This window comes from Thalassophryne amazonica, chromosome 3 (genome assembly GCF_902500255.1).
Source record: "Thalassophryne amazonica chromosome 3, fThaAma1.1, whole genome shotgun sequence".
Taxonomy (NCBI): domain Eukaryota; kingdom Metazoa; phylum Chordata; class Actinopteri; order Batrachoidiformes; family Batrachoididae; genus Thalassophryne; species Thalassophryne amazonica.
The window spans coordinates 52472327-52493640 of record NC_047105.1 but is presented as its reverse complement, the minus strand read 5'-3'; the positions used below and the strand labels follow the sequence as shown (position 1 = coordinate 52493640).

Genomic DNA, 21314 nt, shown 5'->3' with positions numbered 1-21314 from the left:
TAAATAACTGATTGTTAAATTTCATTATCTTTTATTTGGCTAACATTTACTTGCACCTCGGAAAAGCACCTTTTGGAGTTGCACTCAAATCTCATTGCAATGCAAATTACAATGACAATAAAGGCGATTCTAATTCTGATATTGAGAAGTTATTTTGGAAATAAAAAGAGCCGCACTGACAAATTTTGAATTATTGTTCATTTTGGGGGGGCACCACAAAGCATTTGTGCTTAGGGCACCCAAATGGCTAGCACCGGCCCTGTGTATTGTGATAAATATTCCAGAGAAGGCAAGAACTTCTTCCAGAATTTAGAAGGATAGGCCTGAAAGAAGTGTCTGTAGGAAGTATTTTAGACATAGGGTCAAGTGGGAGGGGGAAGTGTTGGCTTTATAAATACCTAAAAGTTTGTTGTTATTGTTTTTTGCTGAATGTAGGGAGATATTGCCACCTTTGGGTGCTTAGTGTGATGCCCACCGGTAGTTACTGAGGAGGATTTTGCACAACTATAATGTTCTGATACAGAGGTGGCAGCACTGTACCAATAAGGATGCCGCTGTCGTTAAACGCCAAAGAAGAAGAAGTTGGAGGTGGGGTTTAATGTTTACGGGTGGCGGCGGAGCTGAGTTCACAGTTAGCACGGGCGGGTGGCTAATTTTCTGAATTATTTTAAGAAGAAACGTGAAAAATAACTACTTTCAGTGGCATTGTCGTTCACAAGTATACACGAATCAATATATCAAACAGTCGTTTATTGAAGTTGTAGCAGTAGGACTGGTTTCTCGTCGGTGGCCATCATGAAGCTGACGGACAATGTGCTGCGAAGCTTCAGGGTGGCGAAGGTTTTCCGTGAAAATTCAGATAAAATCAATTGTTTCGACTTCAGCTCAAACGGAGAAACAATAATTTCCAGCAGCGATGACGATTCCCTTGTCTTGTACGACTGCCAAGAGGGAAAGTAAGCGGTTTTTGTTCAGTTTACCGTGTTTTTCACAGCAGGTACAATGCTAGTTAGCGTTAGCGAGGCCTGCTAGGCTGAAGTTGTTTGCTGTGTATTCCGTTTTAAAGCGTGGTCACTTAAAGAGTTCGTTATGGTTTATTGTATGCCTTTCTAAGTGTAAATCATGAATATGCAGTGACTGAGAAGCTGCCAGTTAGTCATGTAGAGTGCCAAGTCATATCTTCAACTCACTAGTGTGACCCCAGTAAGAGTGCAGAATTCATAGTTGTCAAATACACCAATCAAGAGTTTGGAATTTGTTCCTTGTAAATGAATAGTGATTTATGTAGAGTTGCTAAGTAGAAGGTATACTCTGAGTACATACGTCTGCCTGGGTAATAGTCTGCAATATCCAGATCAGTCACATTGGACATTTACATAATTCTTGTGCCAACATTTAGTTTTTGGGAAGTTGTTTTGAGTTCTGGCATACTGTGCAGAACTCTGTTGTGCACAATATGCCATCAGATATTCTGGCATTGGACTTGGACCATATCAGAATTCAGCTATTACATATGGCTTTGAGTAGTGTGAATAGTAATTATATGAAAATATTTTTCAGATTTCCAAACTTCTTCTGCACTTCATAAAAATTACACAGTAAAGCCGCATTCACACCGGGCGCAACGCGACTGCGACGGACACGCCACCATCGCCTGGTGTATCGCTCCGCTTTCGCTGCGAAAATTCACCCCAGTGCGTCATCAAATAGGAGGAGCTTCCGTTCCGCTCGCCGGCTCCGGTTGTCAGTCACATTAACATGGCGGACCTTGATCACACGGAGCGAGTTGCTGTGCTCTTAATTGTTGTGGAAAGCTGACGAACGTCGCCAGCGGCGCCGTCCCTGGGTTCACAACATCCTCATGAGACGTTCCCAATTTGGGGAGCATCATTATTCGCTGCAGGAGCTGCGTCTGGATGACGGCCGCTTTCAACGGTCCTTCTGCCTCTGCAGGACCCAGTTTGAGGACCTCCTGTCCCCTTCACGCGCGCACATGTAAACAATAAAAAAAAAAACTCCACTGCTGCGGTGCTGCTGCTCGCTCTTTGTCATAATTGTGCTTATAAACCAGTCATGATTTGTTTTATTATACATCTGTATAGTTAATAAATAATCTTCACGGATGATTCGCTCGCGCGCACGTGAAAAAAAAAACTGTCCGCTGCCGCTGCTCGCTCTTCCCCCAAAAACTCTGTCATAATTGTGAAATAAAGGACAAAAGGCACATGAGTCCTGCTCACAGGCTGGCTACCAGAGACAGGACATGTTTACATACAACTCGGTCAAACTCCACACATCTTCACGTCACTACATATCCAGTCCTTGATTGGTCATCGCAGCACGACAAAACGAAAAAGTTCAGATTTCTCAACTTGGGGAGGAGGGCAATGCAACATCGTACCACAAATGCACCAATCTCTCAAAATCATTTGCGCCGTGTTGCTTGGCTTGGTGCCACAACGCATCCTTCCATGGGGATTACATGGCAACCTGTCGCTGCTGTCGCTTGCGTCGTGCCAGGTGTGAACGCAGCTTAAGATGAAGTAATTTTCATTTTAGTTTTGCAGCTAAGACTTGACGTTTATATCTTTTTCAGCGCACTCACAGAAATGACTCACATTCAGGAGTGCAAAAAAATAAAATAAAAATCTAACTTTGTTTTGGTTCCTAAATTGCACAGGATATACATACCGAATGGCACTGCAGACTTTATGTATTGTGATTTGTTTTAAAGGATTGAGTGGTTGGGATGACAAACCTGTCACTATTTGTCAACTCAATTTACCAGAGAAACAATCATAAGTCAGAAAACAGAGGGATAAATGGTCATTCTGTACAGATGTTTTAGATGGTTCCAGACAAAGTGGGATGTCTTCATTCATAATAAAGCTAAATATGCTGCTGATTCATATTCACTAAGTTGGATGCGCGTGTCATGTGACCTGCATATCAACACAGTCACTATTTGACAAGGTGAAAGTTATTTTATACACAAAATATTATTGTAAATAAATCTTATTTACGTGGAGCCTTTATGAGATAATTGTAAACATCTGGGTATTCCACATGAGGCTATTGGAAGGGATTGTTCACCCACACATGTACTATGAGGGCATGTTTGAAGCACCAAAACACCTATTTTTCCTGTTATTATGCTAATGCCTCACCACCTAAATTATCTTGATACTTGTAGGTCATTGTACAAGTGTCAGCTTCCAGTTGCCTTAGAAACTCTACCAATTATGAACTCTCCTGCTAGGTCAGAAGCACACTTTCACCTAGTCAAATACAGCACCTGCTGTTGTTGTGATAGTCGTAATTGTGGCGTCTTGTCCAGCTAGAGCAGGGGTCTTCAACTCGTTCCAGAAAGGGCCAAGAGGGTGCAGGTTTTCTTTGCAACCACCCACTCCACCAGGTGATTTCACTGATTAATATCACTTTGAGCAGATGGAATCGGTTAATCAGTGAAATCACCTGGTGGAGTGGGTGGTTGCAAAGAAAACTTGCACCCTCTCGGCCCTTTCTGGAATGAGGTGAATACCCCTGATTTAGAAAATCTGTTGTTTTACAAGGAGAGTACAGAGCAATTATTAGTATTGCATTTTGGTTGTACTTTAAGTATTTGCTATTTTTGCCCAGTAAATGGTAAATCTACTGCATTTATATAGCACTTTTTCGTCTGAATCAGAAGCTTGAAGCACTTTACAATGATGCCTCACATTCACACCGACACACTCACACCAATGTCAGGGTGCTGCCAAGCAAGATGCTCACTACACACCACGAGCAACTTGTGGATTAAGGACCATGCCCAAGAGCTCTTAGTGATTGGCCGGTCAGGCTGGGGTTTGAACCAAGGATCCTATGGTCTCAAGCACAATACTTAACCACTAGACCATTACCTCCCCAGTAAATATCAGATTGTCTATAGAAAGCTTTACCTATTGTGCTAAGCGTTTGTGTCTGCTTCTTGTGAATCCTTACTTAAAAAAATGGCTACTCTTCTTTCTTGTGACAGACCCAAGCGGACTCTGTATAGTAAAAAGTATGGAGTGGATCTGATCAGGTACACACATGCAGCAAATACTGTGGTCTACAGTTCCAACAAAATTGATGGTATGTTGATTCTTACAGATTGCATTTTTGTATTGTTATATAGCATAAATATGTTCCACTTTGTGGAAGAGCGGTATTTATTTGTGTTATGAACTATTGCTAAAAAATACACACTTTTTGGCTTTTTGTTTACTGATTAATATGAGAAATATCTTTCTTAGGTCTTTTATTTCATGAATGTTTGTTGAAATTGTCCTGAACTCTTTTGTGTGCTACATGTTAAGTTTTTGTTACCAGATACAACCTTCTTTTATGCATTTGCCATCTGCTCTGCAGATGTGATCATCTTGTTTGGGCTTTGTTTGAGTCAGCTTTCCACTATGTCAATGCAGTGGTTCTCAAATGGTTTGTCATGCCAAAACTCAAGTTACCCACTGTTCCATTCTCTGAAAAATGGTATATAGTCATTAATTAGGGAATAACCCCTTTGCATCTGATGATTTGCGGATGTTAATGCTGGATTTTTTGCGACCGTAAAATCCAGCATTAACGTCCGCAAATCATCAGATGCAAGGGGGTTATTCCCATTCTAATCCAATTCCAACGTTTGCACGGTTCATTTTTCTGTAAGTAATTTGGTCAGCTCGTCAAAGCTTAAAGGAACAACAGCGTCTTCATGCCAAACTGGAAATTCTGTGAGCAGACCCACAGATTTCTCTATCTCGTCAGCTGCATTGAGTTAAATCCATGGTAAATCCATCAATCAATCCAGTTTAATGCATTAAATCCACGCATTTCTGCATTGTCCCCGCTGCTCTAGTTTCTGTCACTCTCAGGTGACAACACAATTATTTACATCTGTGTAGCAGCGCATGCAGTCAGGGTGCAGACTAATACATTAAATGTGAAACAGTCAAATATTTTGCTAGCGTCCATGCAATATTTTATGGTCTGAAATCTCACACAATTAACCAGTCAGATTCATGCAAAAAATGTAATTGAATTAGAATATATATTGTGGGGCACACTTGAACCAAAGTTTAGTTTTATAATTTAATAAAATTAAATTTTGATTCAAGTGTGCCCAACACTATCACTCCCTTCACTTTTACTAGGAAAGATAGAAATGCAAATTATATTTTGCCCAAGCTGACAGCTTTTTGACATAAAATTTAAAATACTTTGGGGCTGTCAAGATCAAGATCCACTGCATTTCATCTTGGTTTGACTTTAGCTGTTTGTTTGTTGGAGCACTCCCTGCTTGCTTTTCCATCAAATCTCTGTCCTTCTGGTACTTGTTGTTTCACTGTCTGAATAAATGTTAACAGAGTTTGATAACCACTGTGTTGATGTGTAAGTGTAACTTGTTAGGGAACATGTGGGATGTTTTTATGTATTTAATATGCATCTTAAAAAATTGTTTAATGGTGCATTTGAACTTGGGATAAGTGATGTGGTCTTGGAGAAAATATGTACGAGGTCTGTGAGAAAAGTATCCAACCTTTTTATTTTATGCAAAAAATATATGGATTTGATTCATATGTTTTTACGTCAGCCAAGCTTGAACCTTCGTGCGCATGCGTTTTTCGAATGGTTTCCAGCTGCCTGTCTCTAACAGTTTCTGAAAAAATTCTGATGGAAAAAAAGCCCAAATCATTCCGCCATTTCCTCGCAATGAAACGACGACGAGAGGGGTGGACCAGTGCTTAATCAAAGCCTGCCCACAGGCGAATGACGCAACCGACAGGCGTGGAAAAACTCACGCATGCGCACGAAGGTTCAAGCTTGGCTGACGTAAAAACATATGAATCAAATCCATATATTTTTTGCATAAAATAAAAAGGTCAGATACTTTTCTCACAGACCTCGTATATGAATGATGTAGGCATCATTCATTGATCCTCGTCACCACTCAGTAACACTGAGGCAGTTGTTTAACTGCTTTTACATCAGAAGCTCAACATTTTTGTTGCACGACAGTATCGGGATTATCAGATTTGTCTCTGTAATCAGACTGTGCTGACAATGTCAAGTCACTGGACTGTTGCTGAATGAGGGGACACAAAACTGGCTTTGGTCTGAGGTAGTTGTTTGTACAGTTTGAGGGTCTGTGATTCTGCCCCCACACAGGAGCTAACTGTACAAGTGACTGCCTTGCCCAGGGTCAAGTACACTCATCTAACCTGCACCCAGTAATCTTCAGGTTTGATTGCTTGTAAAGAATTTGATCTTTGTATTTTTATCTTCATTTTAATTGTCTCTTTGTTATTGTTGAAGATACTATCCGGTACCTTTCCCTTCATGATAACAAGTACATCCGCTACTTTCCTGGGCATAACAAAAGGTGAGGAGTGGACTTAAATGGTTAGACAGCCATTGCTCTTCCATTTGACTCATTCCAGTTTCTGTGTTTGCTTTACTATATTGATTTGTAATTTGTTCTTTTCATTTTCCCCTTTTGTCCAGAGTGACGTCTCTCTCCATGTCTCCTGTGGATGACACATTTATTTCTGGTTCGTTGGATAAAACAATCAGGCTCTGGGATCTGCGGTCTCCAAACTGCCAGGTAAATAAATGGTCCTTTAAATGTGATTTGATGAACAAGGATTGGTGACATGCAGTTTTGTTTCTTGTTTTTTTTTTTTTTGTTTGTTTGTTTGTTTTTTTGCACTGACCTTGTTTTGCCACCTGCAAATTTTAGGGTCTGATGCACCTGCAGGGGAAGCCAGTGTGCTCCTTTGATCCTGAGGGTCTCATTTTTGCTGCAGGAATAAATTCAGAGATGGTTAAGCTGTATGATTTGCGATCTTTTGACAAGGTAAGAAGTGTGTGTTGATGTGAGTCCACAATCAAAGCTGAGATTAGGAGCAAAACTGTTTTAATGATTCCAGTATGATGTAAACCTTTTAAATTTGATAGCAGGACAATTATGTTTCCTCTTGTCCACAGGGTCCCTTTGCAACCTTCAAGCTTCAGTATGAGCGAACCTGTGAGTGGACAGGACTTAAGTTTAGCAATGACGGGAAACTCATTCTGCTTTCCACTAATGGTGGAGCCCTTCGCATCTTGGATGCTTTTAAGGGTGCTGTGCTACATTCCTTTGGGGTAAGATTCCCTGCACATCATGCACTATAATTTAAAATAAGGCAGAAAGCATTCACTTCTAGTTGACATAAAATAAAATAAAAAGATAACATGCACCTCATGGAGACTTGGGTACCACTGACACAGCTTTGTGTCAAACGAGCGGTTACTTAGTTGGACTCTGATGTGGAGTATCACTTGCACTGTGAAGGAACATCTGCAGTGACATTTTGGCCATGTGGTGCTTTTCTCTGTGCTCCAGTAAGTCAAAAAGACCAAGGGGATGTCCACTTATGGTTAGTTTCAAGAGGTGGGGATGGATCAGTTTTCTGTTAGGGTGGTTGCCATCCAGGACCTAAGACTATTCCATCCGGTTGTTAAGCGCTGACGTAACGCATCACGTGATAAATCTATTTCCGGGTCCAAAGACCTCCAAGTTTAAATCAAATCAAATCAATTTTATTTATATAGCGCCAAATCACAACAAACAGTTGCCCCAAGGTGCTTTATATTGTAAGGCAAAGCCATACAGTAATTACGGAAAAACCCCAACGGTCAAAACGACCCCCTGTGAGCAAGCACTTGGCGACAGTGGGAAGGAAAAACTCCCTTTTAACAGGAAGAAACCTCCAGCAGAACCAGGCTCAGGGAGGGGCAGTCTTCTGCTGGGACTGGTTGGGGCTGAGGGAGAGAACCAGGAAAAAGACATGCTGTGGAGGGGAGCAGAGATCAATCACTAATGATTAAATGCAGAGTGGTGCATACAGAGCAAAAGGAGAAAGAAACACTCAGTGCATCATGGGAACCCCCCAGCAGTCTAAGTCTATAGCAGCATAACTAAGGGATGGTTCAGGGTCACCTGATCCAGCCCTAACTATAATCTTTAGCAAAAAGGAAAGTTTTAAGCCTAATCTTAAAAGTAGAGAGGGTGTCTGTCTCCCTGATCCGAATTGGGAGCTGGTTCCAGAGGAGAGGAGCCTGAAAGCTGAAGGCTCTGCCTCCCATTCTACTCTTACAAACCCTAGGAACTACAAGTAAGCCTGCAGTCTGAGAGCGAAGCGCTCTTTTGGGGTGATATGGTACTATGAGGTCCCTAAGATAAGATGGGACCTGATTATTCAAAACCTTATAAGTAAGAAGAAGAACTTTAAATTCTATTCTAGAATTAACAGGAAGCCAATGAAGAGAAGCCAATATGGGTGAAATATGCTCTCTCCTTCTAGTCCCTGTCAGTACTCTAGCTGCAGCATTTTGAATTAACTGAAGGCTTTTCAGAGAACTTTTAGGAAAACCTGATAATGAATTACAATAGTCCAGCCTAGAGGAAATAAATGCATGAATTAGTTTTTCAGCATCACTCTGGTGGCAGGGGTGGTGGCCAAGTGGTTAATGCACTTGGTTTCAGTTCGGAAGGTTCTGGGTTCAAATCCCACCCCTGCCACATTTCTCCATGTAATGTGGAGTTGCGTCAGGAAGGGCATCCGGCGTAAAACCTGTGCCAAATCAACATGTAGATCCACCTTGGATTTGCTGTGGCGACCCCAAGTGCAAACAAGGGAGCAGCCGAAGGGACTTACTTACTCTGAGACAAGACCTTTCTAATTTTAGAGATATTGCGCAAATGCAAAAAAGCAGTCCTACATATTTGTTTAATATGCGCATTGAATGACATATCCTGATCAAAAATGACTCCAAGATTTCTCACAATATTACTAGCGGTCAGGGTAATGCCATCCAGAGTAAGGATCTGGTTAGACATCATGTTTCTAAGATTTGTGGGGCCAAGTACAATAACTTCAGTTTTATCTGAGTTTAAAAGCAGGAAATTAGAGGTCATCCATGTCTTTATGTCTGTAAGACAATCCTGCAGTTTAGCTAATTGGTGTGTGTCCTCTGGCTTCATGGATAGATAAAGCTGGGTATCATCTGCGTAACAGTGAAAATTTAAGCAATGCTGTCTAATAATACTGCCTAAGGGAAGCATGTATAAAGTGAATAAAATTGGTCCTAGCACAGAACCTTGTGGAACTCCATAATTAACCTTAGTCTGTGAAGAAGATTCCCCATTTACATGGACAAATTGTAATCTGTTAGATAAATATGATTCAAACCACCTCAGCGCAGTGCCTTTAATACCTACGGCATCCTCTAATCTCTGTAATAAAATTTTATGGTCAACAGTATCAAAAGCAGCACTGAGGTCTAACAGAACAAGCACAGAGATGAGTCCACTGTCTGAGGCCATAAGAAGATCATTTGTAACCTTCACTAATGCTGTTTCTGTACTATGATGAATTCTAAACCCTGACTGAAACTCTTCAAATAGACCATTCCTCTGCAGATGATCAGTTAGCTGTTTTACAACTACCCTTTCAAGAATTTTTGAGAGAAAAGGAAGGTTGGAGATTGGCCTATAATTAGCTAAGATAGCTGGGTCAAGTGATGGCTTTTTAAGTAATGGTTTAATTACTGCCACCTTAAAAGCCTGTGGTACATAGCCAACTAATAAAGATAGATTGATTATATTTAAGATCGAAGCATTAATTAATGGTAGGGCGTCCTTGAGCAGCCTGGTAGGAATCGGGTCTAATAGACATGTTGATGGTTTGGAGGAAGTAACTAATGAAAATAACTGAGACAGAACAATCGGAGAGAAAGAGTCTAACCAAATACCGGCATCACTGAAAGCAGCCAAAGAGAACGATATGTCTTTGGGATGGTTATGAGTAATTTTTTCTCTAATAGTTAAAATTTTATTAGCAAAGAAAGTCATGAAGTCATTACTAGTTAAAGTTAAAGGAATACTCGGCTCAATAGAGCTCTGACTCTTTGTCAGCCTGGCTACAGTGCTGAAAAGAAACCTGGGGTTGTTCTTATTTTCTTCAATTAGTGATGAGTAGTAAGATGTCCTAGCTTTACGGAGGGCTTTTTTATAGAGCAACAGACTCTTTTTCCAGGCTAAGTGAAGATCTTCTAAATTAGTGAGACGCCATTTCCTCTCCAACTTACGGGTTATCTGCTTTAAGCTCCGAGTTTGTGAGTTATACCACGGAGTCAGGCACTTCTGATTTAAGGCTCTCTTTTTCAGAGGAGCTACAGCATCCAAAGTTGTCCTCAGTGAGATATAAAACTATTGACGAGATAATCTATCTCACTCACAGAGTTTAGGTAGCTACTCTGCCCTGTGTTGGTATATGGCATTGGAGAACATAAAGAAGGAATCATATCCTTAAACCTAGTTACAGCGCTTTCTGAAAGACTTCTACTGTAATGAAACTTATTCCCCACTGCTGGGTAGTCCATCAGAGTAAATGTAAATGTTATTAAGAAATGATCAGACAGAAGGGGGTTTTCAGGGAATACTGTTAAGTCTTCAATTTCCATACCATAAGTCAGAACAAGATCTAAGGTATGATTAAAGTGGTGGGTGGACTCATTTACATTTTGAGCAAAGCCAATCGAGTCTAACAATAGATTAAATGCAGTGTTGAGGCTGTCATTCTCAGCATCTGTGTGGATGCTAAAATCGCCAGGAGGACGATAGATAAAAAAACTGATTTTTGGGACTTCCAATTTGGATGGACAAGACTAAGAGTCAAGCTTTCAAATGAATTAAAGCTCTGTCTGGGTTTTTGATTAATTAATAAGCTGGAGTGGAAGATTGCTGCTAATCCTCTGCCTCGGCCCGTGCTACGAGCATTCTGGCAGTTAGTGTGACTCGGGGGTGTTGACTCATTTAAACTAACATATTCATCCTGCTGTAACCAGGTTTCTGTAAGGCAGAATAAATCAATATGTTGATCAATTATTATCATTTACTAACAGGGACTTAGAAGAGAGAGATCTAATGTTAATAGACCACATTTAACTGTTTTAGTCTGTGGTGCAGTTGAAGGTGCTATATTATTTTTTTCTTTTTGAATTTTTATGCTTAAATAGATTTTTGCTGGTTATTGGTGGTCTGGGAGCAGGCACCGTCTCTATGGGGATGGGGTAATGAGGGGATGGCAGGGGGAGAGAAGCTGCAGAGAGGTGTGTAAGACTACAACTCTGTTTGATCCTTTTAAGGATTTACAGTTTAAGTTTAGCTTGTGTTTACATCACCAAAATAAACCAGCGCTGGAAACTGATCAACATGATAAACAGTGACATTATACAAATCAATGCATATGTTACATAAATAACACTTTCCTGATTATGCTACATAATAATCAATACAAATCCCGCTTTTGCGGGATTGCTGGTCTATTGAGCATGATCCGTGGCCACAGCGCTGACCGCAAAGAAAGCGCTGCTCGCCTTTTTCTCCAGAGCCTGGAGCCAGAGCAGCTCTGAGCTTAACTTTATGTGGTGTGATCGTTTTAGACAATGAAATTGATAATTACAACTGTAGTGTTGTCATTCCCTTCGCCCGTGCTGCAATCAGGTTTCGTTTTCTCCATTCGTTTGTTACAATAAAATAAATAAAGAAATACATCTTAAGAATAAAGAAATCTGAAAAATTAGGCATGTCTTATTAATTGAGCTAGCAAATATCCACGTCAAGAATTATTGACATGTGAAAAGAGAATACAGTGGTCCCTCGCTATAACGCGGTTCACCTTTCGCGGCCTCGCCGTTTCACGGAGTATTTAGTCCAATTTTGCATGCTTTTTTTTTTTTTTTTTTTTTTACAGTGTTCTGTGTTCTGCGTGTCTGTTTATAAGAATATTCTCGCCCAGAAGGAAAAAGAGCGCCAACAACTACTCATAACTGTGTTTGTCACTTGGAAACAGACACATGCAGCCAGGTGTGAGTGGAAAAAGGCGCAGCGTCAGAACGCAGAGGCGCGATCTGTGAAATACTGGTCAGTCACTATTAATAATTTCTTATGTGTCCAACCTCGTACGTTGATCGTTAAAATTAAATTCGTTAGTTCTAAAAGCCATCATAATTATTTATAGGAAAACGTTCTATTTTTATTTCTCACACAAATGGGCCTGAAAACAGTTTGGTCTTATTTTTCTACTAAGGTTTGAACTTTGAGAGTGTTTACACACGAGAGAAGAGTGAGAAAATGTTCATGCCTGATTGAGAAAAGTGTATAAAGTGGTTTTACAGGGGTTTTACAGCTTTAAAACGTCTATAATAATTGTAAAAAATAACGCTGACTACGTCGCGGACTTCGCTTTTTGCGGACTATTTTTAACTCCCGCGATAAACGAGGGACCACTGTAACACTTTTTTGATTATACTACAAAACAATACGATGGCCGCTTTTGACGCTCTATTGGCACGCGTCGTGATTGGTGGAGTTCTTTTTCTTTGCCGTCCTCCTAACTTCCATGTCGTAAAATGAGGGTGTGTCTGAAGCGGAGTCTGAATATTTATGGGCGTGTTTATTATAATTACGATTGTTTTCACCCGCCGCATTTATCAAGGTCACGTCAGCGTACGCTGGAAATGGGCAGGTGCGCATTGCTTGATACATGTCACACGGCAACTTTGGTGTACTTCAAATTTACACCGTAAATTTACGCCACAAGTGCGCAACGTTGATACATGAGGCCCATTGTGCGCAAACCTCCGTTCCTCCCTTCTCCGCCTCCACCTCCGTTAACCGCATTCGTCTGGCTCTATGGTTGGAACACTTAATAAAAATGTTTTTTCTTTTACTTTACATATTTTATTATGCACAGGTAAAATATACATGTCTGTTTGTTAATAAAAAATTATTTATTACAATAAACAGGATGCTAAAGTGCAAACTTCACTTTCTCCCCAAACGACATGAACAGGAAGCGATCGCAGCTCGCAGCAACTCCCATTGAAAATAACGGAGAAACAACCTGAGCGTCTGACATTTTTACACAAAACAAACACAGTTACAACGTCTAAAAACCCAGTTAATATATCCAGGAGAGTTTTAGGCACAATATACAAAGAGTTTTATGTTGCGATGTTAATGCTGTTGTCCGTGTACAACGGTGTAAGTGCAGCCTGATCAGATCGTCTCAGTGCAGTTCTCAATGTTAATGACAGCGCCTTTTTTGTTTGGAGCTGGAAGTTGAAAATCACATGATGCGTTACGTCACACTTAACAACCGGATAGTGTGTTAGGTATAGTGTAATCATGGTGCTTAAGACTTTTGCACAGTAATGTATTGGTGTTATCACTTTTGCTGTGAATATTGAGTGTAAGTTACTTGTTTGCTCACAGGGCTACAACAACAACAAAGGCGTAACACTGGAGGCGTCGTTCACACCCGATTCTCAGTTCGTCATGATTGGTAAGCATCTACTGCAAATTCTTTTTTTTAAGTTTGTGCTGAACTTTAATATTAATACATCTTGAGACCACTCTATTCCAGTTGATCTGCTTGTTTGGTGCACGTACAGCCACCTGCTGGGTATGAACGGGTACGGTTAGAATTTTATGACAACCAGGATTGATACTCATACTTTTTATTGATGCAGATACATATTGATGTTTCTCCTGAACTTTTCTATAAGTTTAAGAGTAGGCAGAGAAACAAAACCATTGGAGGACAGGTCCACTGTGGCACCAACACCGTGAAAGTGTGCAGTGTACAGTGATGCAACATTATTACTGTTGGGAAATGGGCGAAAGAAAACTAATATATTTCAATGACACACTCACCATTGTCGTTTGGTTCCTTTACTGGTGTACTTTGTGTTAAATGCAGAAGTATTCACCAAATAATTTTAGAATATTGCCCTTCATGTAGCAGCACGGTGGATTAGTGGTTAGCACTATTGCCTCACGGCAAGAAGGTCATAGGATTGATTACCACTTGTGGCCTTTCTGTGTGGAGTTTGCATGTTCTCCCCGTGTTTGTGTGGGTTCTCACTGGGTGCTCTGGTTTCCTCCCACATCCAGAGACATGCAAATTAGGTGGATTGGAAACTTTAAATTGTCCGTAGAATGAGGGCTGTATTTTACATTCTCAACGTATTCTCTGTAGACTGTAACCTGAGCAACATGAAACGTGGAAAAAAAAAGCTTGCTGGTAGAACAAAGTCAGTGTAATAAAACAAAAGTTGGCAGTTTATTCTAGTGTCTGTTTGAATGCATGTTTTTTGTTTTCATCATTAAGTTTTAATGCAAAAATAGTCCTGTACATTAGACCTATATTCTTATTTTGGGCATGATCCAAATATGTACTTGATCGGTATCGGCCTTGATTGGTATCGGCAGATCAAAATTTTAGTGATCGGCCTAAAAAATCCTGATCGGTGCACCTCTGCTTTTTGCTATAAGGTATGTTATTGATATTTTACCATGATTTTCCAAATATTCTACAAGTTTTAGCTGTGGTTTTTGAAATGCTGTAACAGTCTTTTCAGTCTTCATAAATTTCATGTAGTTTAATTGTTCTGAGTTAATGCATAATTTGGTTTACAGTTAAAAGGAGAATCACTCCAGGTCCTACTTCCACGTCATATCTGTTATTTCAACATCATCATTGACAGGTCAAATAAAAGGTTGAATATAGGATCATTTAAATATCCACTAATTTTGAGATTTGTTCTTCCAGGAGATGCTGAAAAAGTATCATTAGATAAAATTTAATTCTGGGGCCTCGGCTCCTGGGGAGCTGTACACCCCCCCCCCCCCCCCCCCCCCGACCCCCTGCAAATTTTCCTCGGATTTCACAATTTTCATTTCACAGCCCTGCAAAATGTTTTGTAGCTGTGCAAAAGAAAAATGTGGGAGGCATGCTGCTGGACTGAACACGGGTAGTGACACGAGGAAGCAGCAGATACGCTGTTCTCTGGTAACTGTTGACAGATTGCAGTACCATTTGTCAGTATTTTGGTGATGTCCAAACAGGAACTAGTATTGGTTTATACAGGATTACTGTTTGACTAGTACACACTCTGTTTTCACAGTGGGCAAGTAAGTTTAATTTATTTGTTTTCCTTGTTTTGTTTTGGGGATTGTTTTTAAGCCTTTATGAAAGTGTTTACATCAGACCATATTTGAAATACTCGACAAGATTAAAAGAAAATTTTGAAATGACGTTAATCAGAGATCCACTTCACCCCCAAATTTTGTCTGCTTTTTCTATTTTTGGAGTTATTATATGCACAGCCAGTCACTTAGTTCTTAATTTTGTCACCTGGTTCTCATATTTCAGGCTCTGAGGATGGAAAGATTCATGTTTGGAATGCGGAGAGCGGTATGAAGGTGGCTTTGTTGGACGGGAAGCACACGGGGCCGATCACATGCCTGCAGTTCAACCCAAAGTTCATGACTTTTGCGAGTGCCTGTTCAAACATGGTGAGACAGCTGTGTGGCCTGCGGCGGTGGTTCACATCTTTTCTAGAATGTTACTTCAATCTGCATCAGGCAGCACCTCGATTCTTTTGGAAGACTTGTAAACGTGCACACATCTGATAACTTTAAACCCCCTTTGTCAGTTTCATGAATATGCATCCCAAAATCTCAGAGTTTGAAACCATATCCATGTTGTGACATCACATGTCTCCCTCAAGTGTCAAACGTGTGCTAAATTTATATTACAGTTAGGCTGCATTTGTGTTTGCTTACGTATCTCATGGTGCAAGTCTGGCATGGGGCTTTGCACTCTTCTTGCAAATGCCTGTGTGGATGTAACATGACAGGAGTCGTCTTGTGTTCATTTTAAAAGCCTTTCTTGTCTTTCAGGCATTCTGGCTTCCCACCATTGATGACTAATGATGGCAGTGAAGACAAAATTAATGCTGAAGGCCCAGGTCAAAGCTAGGTGGCCAACAGGGGTCAGCAGAGACAATAATTTGTAAATCGCTGGAAGCACAGGGAAAAGTTTTGATTGTAAATATATGGTTTGCAGATTTTTTTTGTTTATTCTTTTATACTATTTAACATTAAATGTTTCTTTGTAAGAGATTAGTTTTTTGTCTCCCCTCCGTGATGTTCATCTGTGCAAGTATTACTATCAAATATTACTAGATCATGTAATGGAGATTTTGTCTACAACTGATGCATGAGTTCAACCACTGATTCAACTCTTTGAGATCAGCTCTTGGAGTTCAACCATTGGTTTTTAAGAATAAATTACTTTTTTAAAAAATTGTGTTTTAGGTTAGGAATAAAAAAAATAGTTAATTACCACCCACCTCATTTTGGCTTGTCAGTATCTCACAAATAAAAAGTGAAATTTCCCATCTATGCGATATACAGGCTTAGAAGGGGTTAAAAATGTATAAGATGATACAGTGAACTGTCACTTTTATGAATGGAAAATATTTTTTGTAACGTGTTGGCAAAGTGCATATTCATGGTGCGTTGTAAGGAATCATTCAGATTGTCACCAGTGATAGTGTTATTGGTTCTGTGTGTCTGTGTGTGATCCGATTTGGGTTAGACTTTGTGGAATGATTGAGGGACAGCCAAGGCAAGGAGATTTGAATTTGAGGGTAAAAAATCTGCTCACAGGGTGAAGTCATTTTGGCTCAATGCTTATGTATAGGGGATATTTACACTCAACAAAAATATAAACGCAACACTTTTGGTTTTGCTCCCATTTTGTATGAGATGAACTCAAAGATCTAAAACTTTTTCCACATACACAATATCACCATTTCTCTCCAATATTGTTCACAAACCAGTCTAAATCTGTGATAGTGAGCACTTCTCCTTTGCTGAGATAATCCATCCCACCTCACAGGTGTGCCATACCAAGATGCTGATTAGACACCATGATTAGTGCACAGGTGTGCCTTAGACTGCCCACAATAAAAGGCCACTCTGAAAGGTGCAGTTTTGTTTTATTGGGGGGGGGGGGGGGGGATACCAGTCAGTATCTGGTGTGACCACCATTTGCCTCATGCAGTGCAACACATCTCCTTCGCATCATCCGTGAAGAGAACACCTCTCCAACGTGCCAAACGGCAGCAAATGTGAGCATTTGCCCACTCAAATCGGTTACAACGACGAACTGGAGTCAGGTCAAGACCCCGATGAGGACGACGAGCATGCAGATGAGCTTCCCTGAGACAGTTTCTGACAGTTTGTGCAGAAATTCTTTGGTTATGCAAACCGATTGTTCCAGCAGCTGTCTGAGTGGCTGGTCTCAGACGATCTTGGAGGTGAACATGCTGGATGTGGAGGTCCTGGGCTGGTGTGGTTACACGTGGTCTGCGGTTGTGAGGCTGGTTGGATGTACTGCCAAATTCTCTGAAACGCCTTTGGAGACGGCTTATGGTAGAGAAATGAACATTCAATACACGAGCAACAGTTCTGGTTGACATTCCTGCTCTCAGCATGCCAATTGCACGCTCCCTCAAATCTTGCGACATCTGTGGCATTGTGCTGTGTGATAAAACTGCACCTTTCAGAGTGGCCTTTTATTGTGGGCAGTCTAAGGCACACCTGTGCACTAATCATGGTGTCTAATCAGCATCTTGATATGGCACACCTGTGAGGTGGGATGGATTATCTCAGCAAAGGAGAAGTGCTCACTATCACAGATTCAGACTGGTTTGTGAACAATATTTGAGAGAAATGGTGATATTGTATATGTGGAAAAAGTTTTAGATCTTTGAGTTCATCTCATACAAAATGGGAGCAAAACCAAAAGTGTTGCGTTTATATTTTTGTTGAGTGTAGAATGGATATTATCAGTTATCAAGTTGTTCACCAATGAATATCAGGGTGTAAAAGCCATATTCATTGGTAAACAACTTGATAACGATTTTATCATATACAGTGGTCCCTCATTTATTGCGGGAGTTACTTTCTAAAAATAACCCGCGATAGGCGAAATCTGCAAAGTAGCATTATTTTTTACAATTATTATAGATGTTTTAAGGCTGTAAAACCCCTCACTACACACTTCATACACTTTTCTCAAACAGGCATTAACATTTTCTCACTTTTTTCTCCTGTGTAAACACACTCAAAGTTCAAACCTTAGTAGAAAAAAAAAATGTTTTCCTATAAATAATTATGATGGCTTTTAGAACTAATTTTAACGATCAACCTACGAGGTTGGACACGTAAGAAATTATTGACAGTGACTCACCAGTATTTCACAGTTCCTCTGACCGCGCCTCTTCGTCATGGTGTTGCTTCGCTGTCCGGATTGGCTGATTACTCAGGTGGTATGGAAAATATTAGCCGCCCGCGAAAAGGGCGTATTGCAATTTATTCTTTAGTGTTTTATCCAATCATATTGGCGTATCATTTATAGGTACAGTGAGGAAAATAAGGATTTGAACACCCTGTGGTTTTACAAGTTCTCCCACTTAGAAATCATGGACGGGTCTGAAATTTTCATCTTGGGTGCATATCCACTGTGAGAGACATTATCTAAAAAAAAAAAAAAAATCCGGAAATCACTGTATGATTTTTTTTTTTTTTTTTATTTATCTGTATGTTACTGCTGCAAATAAGTACTTGAACACCTGTGAAAATCAATGTTAATATTTGGTACAGTAGCCTTTGTTTGCAATTACAGAGGTCAAACGTTTCCTGTAGTTTTTCACCAGGTTTGCACACACTGCAGCAGGGATTTTGGTCCACTCCTCCACACAATCTCCAAATCTTTCAGGTTTGAGTTTCAGCTCCCTCCAAAGATTTTCTGTTGAGTTCAGGTCTGGAGACTGGTCAGACCACTACAGGACCTTGAAATGCTTATTACGGAGTCCCTCCTTCGTTGCCCTGGCTGTGTGTTTGGGGTCATTGTCATGCTGGAAGACCCAGCCATGACCCATCTTCAATGCTCTTACTCTGAGGGAAGGAGGTTGTTTGCCAAAATCTTGCAATACCCATCCATCCTCCCTTCAGTACGGTGCAATTGTGTTGTCGCCTTTGCAGAAGAGCACCCCCAGAGTATGATGTTTCCACCCCATGCTTCACGGTTGGGATGGTTTTCTTGGTGGTGTTCTCGTCCTCTAAACATGATAAGTGGAGTTGTTTCTAAAAAGTTCTATTCTGGTCTCATCTGACCACATGACCTTCTCCCATGCCTCCTCTGGATCATCCAGATGGTCACTGGTGAACTTCAAACGTGTCTGGACATGTGCTGGCTTGAGCAGGGGGACCTTGCTGCCCTGCAGGATTTTAAACCATGACAGCATCATGTGTTACTAATGTAATCTTTGTGACTGATCCCAGCTCTCTTCAGGTCATTGACCAGGTCCTCCTGTGTAGTTCAGAGCTTTCTCAGAATCATCCTTACCCCACAGTGAGATCTTGCATGGAATCCCAGACAAAGGGAGATTGACAGTCATCTTGTGTTTCTAACACTTTCAAATAAATAAATCATAACAGTTGTCTTCTACCAAGCTGCTTGCCTGTTGTCCTGTATTCCACCCCAGCCTTGTGCAGGTCTACAGTTTTGTCCCTGGTGTCCTTAGACAGACAGCTCTTTGGTCTTGTCTATTGTGGACAGGTTGGAGTGTGATTGATTGTGTGAACAGGTGTCTTTTATACAGGTAACAAGTTCAAACAGGTGCATATAATACAGGTAAAGAGTGCAGAATAAGAGGGGTTCTTAAAGAAAAATTAACAGGTCTGTGTGAGCCAGAATTCTTGCTGGTTGGTAGGTGTTCAAATACTTATTTGCAGCAGTAACATACAAATACATTATTTAAAAAAATCATTGTGATTTCTGGACTTTTTTGTTTTTAGATTGTCTCTCGCACAGTGGACATGCACCTAAGAAGAAAATTTCAAACCCCTCCATGATTTCTAAGTGGGATAACTTGCAAAACCGCAGGGTGTTCAAATACTTATTTTCCTCACTGTATATGATAAATCAGGAAATTGGTTACAAATGCACACTTGTTAGTAAACACTAATATGAAGTCATGCATCACCTTTGTGTTGACATGACATTTGGCCTTCAAAGGTCAAACTCAAGGTCTTATATGGATATGACAACATTTAACCTGAAAACTGATCCATACTTCACTTTAAATGTATGAGTGGAACATAGAAAGAAATACTGAAGTATAGTGACATGCTTATGTTATGAAATTACAGGGAGAGGGAAATGCTATACATCCACTCATTTTCTATACCTGCTTATTGCAATTAAGGATCACGGGGACTGGAGCCTATCCCTGCAGTCATAGGGCATGAGGCAGGGCAACATGGACAAAATTGTTGGTATCCCAGTGTCCCGAAAATGTTTGCTCCTTTTGATGAATTCACGGTAAATCCCTTTTGCTGCCAGTTTTTTTTTTTTTTTAGACAAGTTGGGATGGAGGCATAAACATTTCCAAGTCAATGACATGGGCGGCACCAGGGGGTGTTAGAGCTCCCCCTGGATTTGTCATAGCACCCCCAAGAAAATAATTCATTTAATTTAATTTCATCCCATGTTTTTAAGGCCTTGTCTACACTGAAACTGAACTTCTGCTATACAATCTTTTTCTTTGTAATTGTCAAAAAGTGTTCCATTCAAGAAATATCTGTTCTCACAGTTGTGTTGTAGTACATATGCCAGGCCTGTATGTAGCGCTATAATACTTCTACAAAAAATGGAGAAGACGACGTGGAGCTAAAAAAATGTAGCAACGAAAGCTAAAACTTGAGAAGCCGGTTTCGCAAATTAGTCCGCCCTAACTCCACTGTGCATGCATCATTTTGCAGCTCAGCTCCTCATCCCAAAGCAATCAAATGGATTAATTGGATTATTAACCATCAAATGACATGGTGAAACCTCTTAAATCATTCTAAAGTCAGTTTTAAGCAGAAATGAGGCGATACTTGGTGATGCTTTGAAATGACGGGGCGGTGAACGAATCAGCTAGCAGCTCGTGTAGCCGCAGCGCTCTGATCACTTCCTCCATTTTTTATTATGAAGTAATGCTGAATTTATATAAAGTTGATTGTTGTACAAAAGCTTCAGATATCTGTCACTGAGATTTATGATGACTGAAGTGCAGTTTTAAGCAGAAAGGCAGGGCGGACTGAATTTTCAGTGGGGACCATTTGGTCAGTGACGCAGGTCATTTCATCTGACCAGGATTCATCATCACAGCTGAAAGTGGAAGTTACTTGTTAAGGTTTTTTTTAAGAAGTCCCTCAGTGTCTGTCTGCACTGGGTGAGTTTCTCAGCTGGACAATAGTATGTGTTTGCAGAGCCGGAAGCTGTTTACGGCTGCACTGTCAGGCTGCACACTGCTGCTTCTACTTAACGTTGATTCAGAGCATTTCT

The 21314-nt window shown here is 40.5% G+C and overlaps 1 protein-coding gene across 1 annotated transcript; it reads left to right on the top strand.

The window, feature by feature from the left end:
- Positions 1-591: 591 nt before the first annotated feature.
- Positions 592-16033, top strand: LOC117506711 (WD repeat-containing protein 82). The gene is made up of 9 exons (XM_034166276.1): positions 592-956; positions 4019-4116; positions 6334-6400; positions 6523-6622; positions 6758-6874; positions 7006-7161; positions 13340-13409; positions 15282-15424; positions 15812-16033. The coding sequence occupies exons 1-9, from the start codon at positions 796-798 to the stop codon at positions 15839-15841; spliced, it is 942 nt and encodes a 313-aa protein (XP_034022167.1). The 5' UTR covers positions 592-795; the 3' UTR covers positions 15842-16033.
- Positions 16034-21314: the final 5281 nt, after the last annotated feature.

Bases quoted from the DNA above. Each gene is read 5' to 3' on its own strand.
- LOC117506711 (XM_034166276.1), top strand. From the start codon at position 796: ATGAAGCTGACGGACAATGTGCTGCGAAGCTTCAGGGTGGCGAAGGTT. The intron at 6,401-6,522 runs GTGAGGAGTGGA...CCTTTTGTCCAG, and splicing joins TTTCCTGGGCATAACAAAAG to AGTGACGTCTCTCTCCATGT. The intron at 15,425-15,811 runs GTGAGACAGCTG...CTTGTCTTTCAG, and splicing joins CGAGTGCCTGTTCAAACATG to GCATTCTGGCTTCCCACCAT.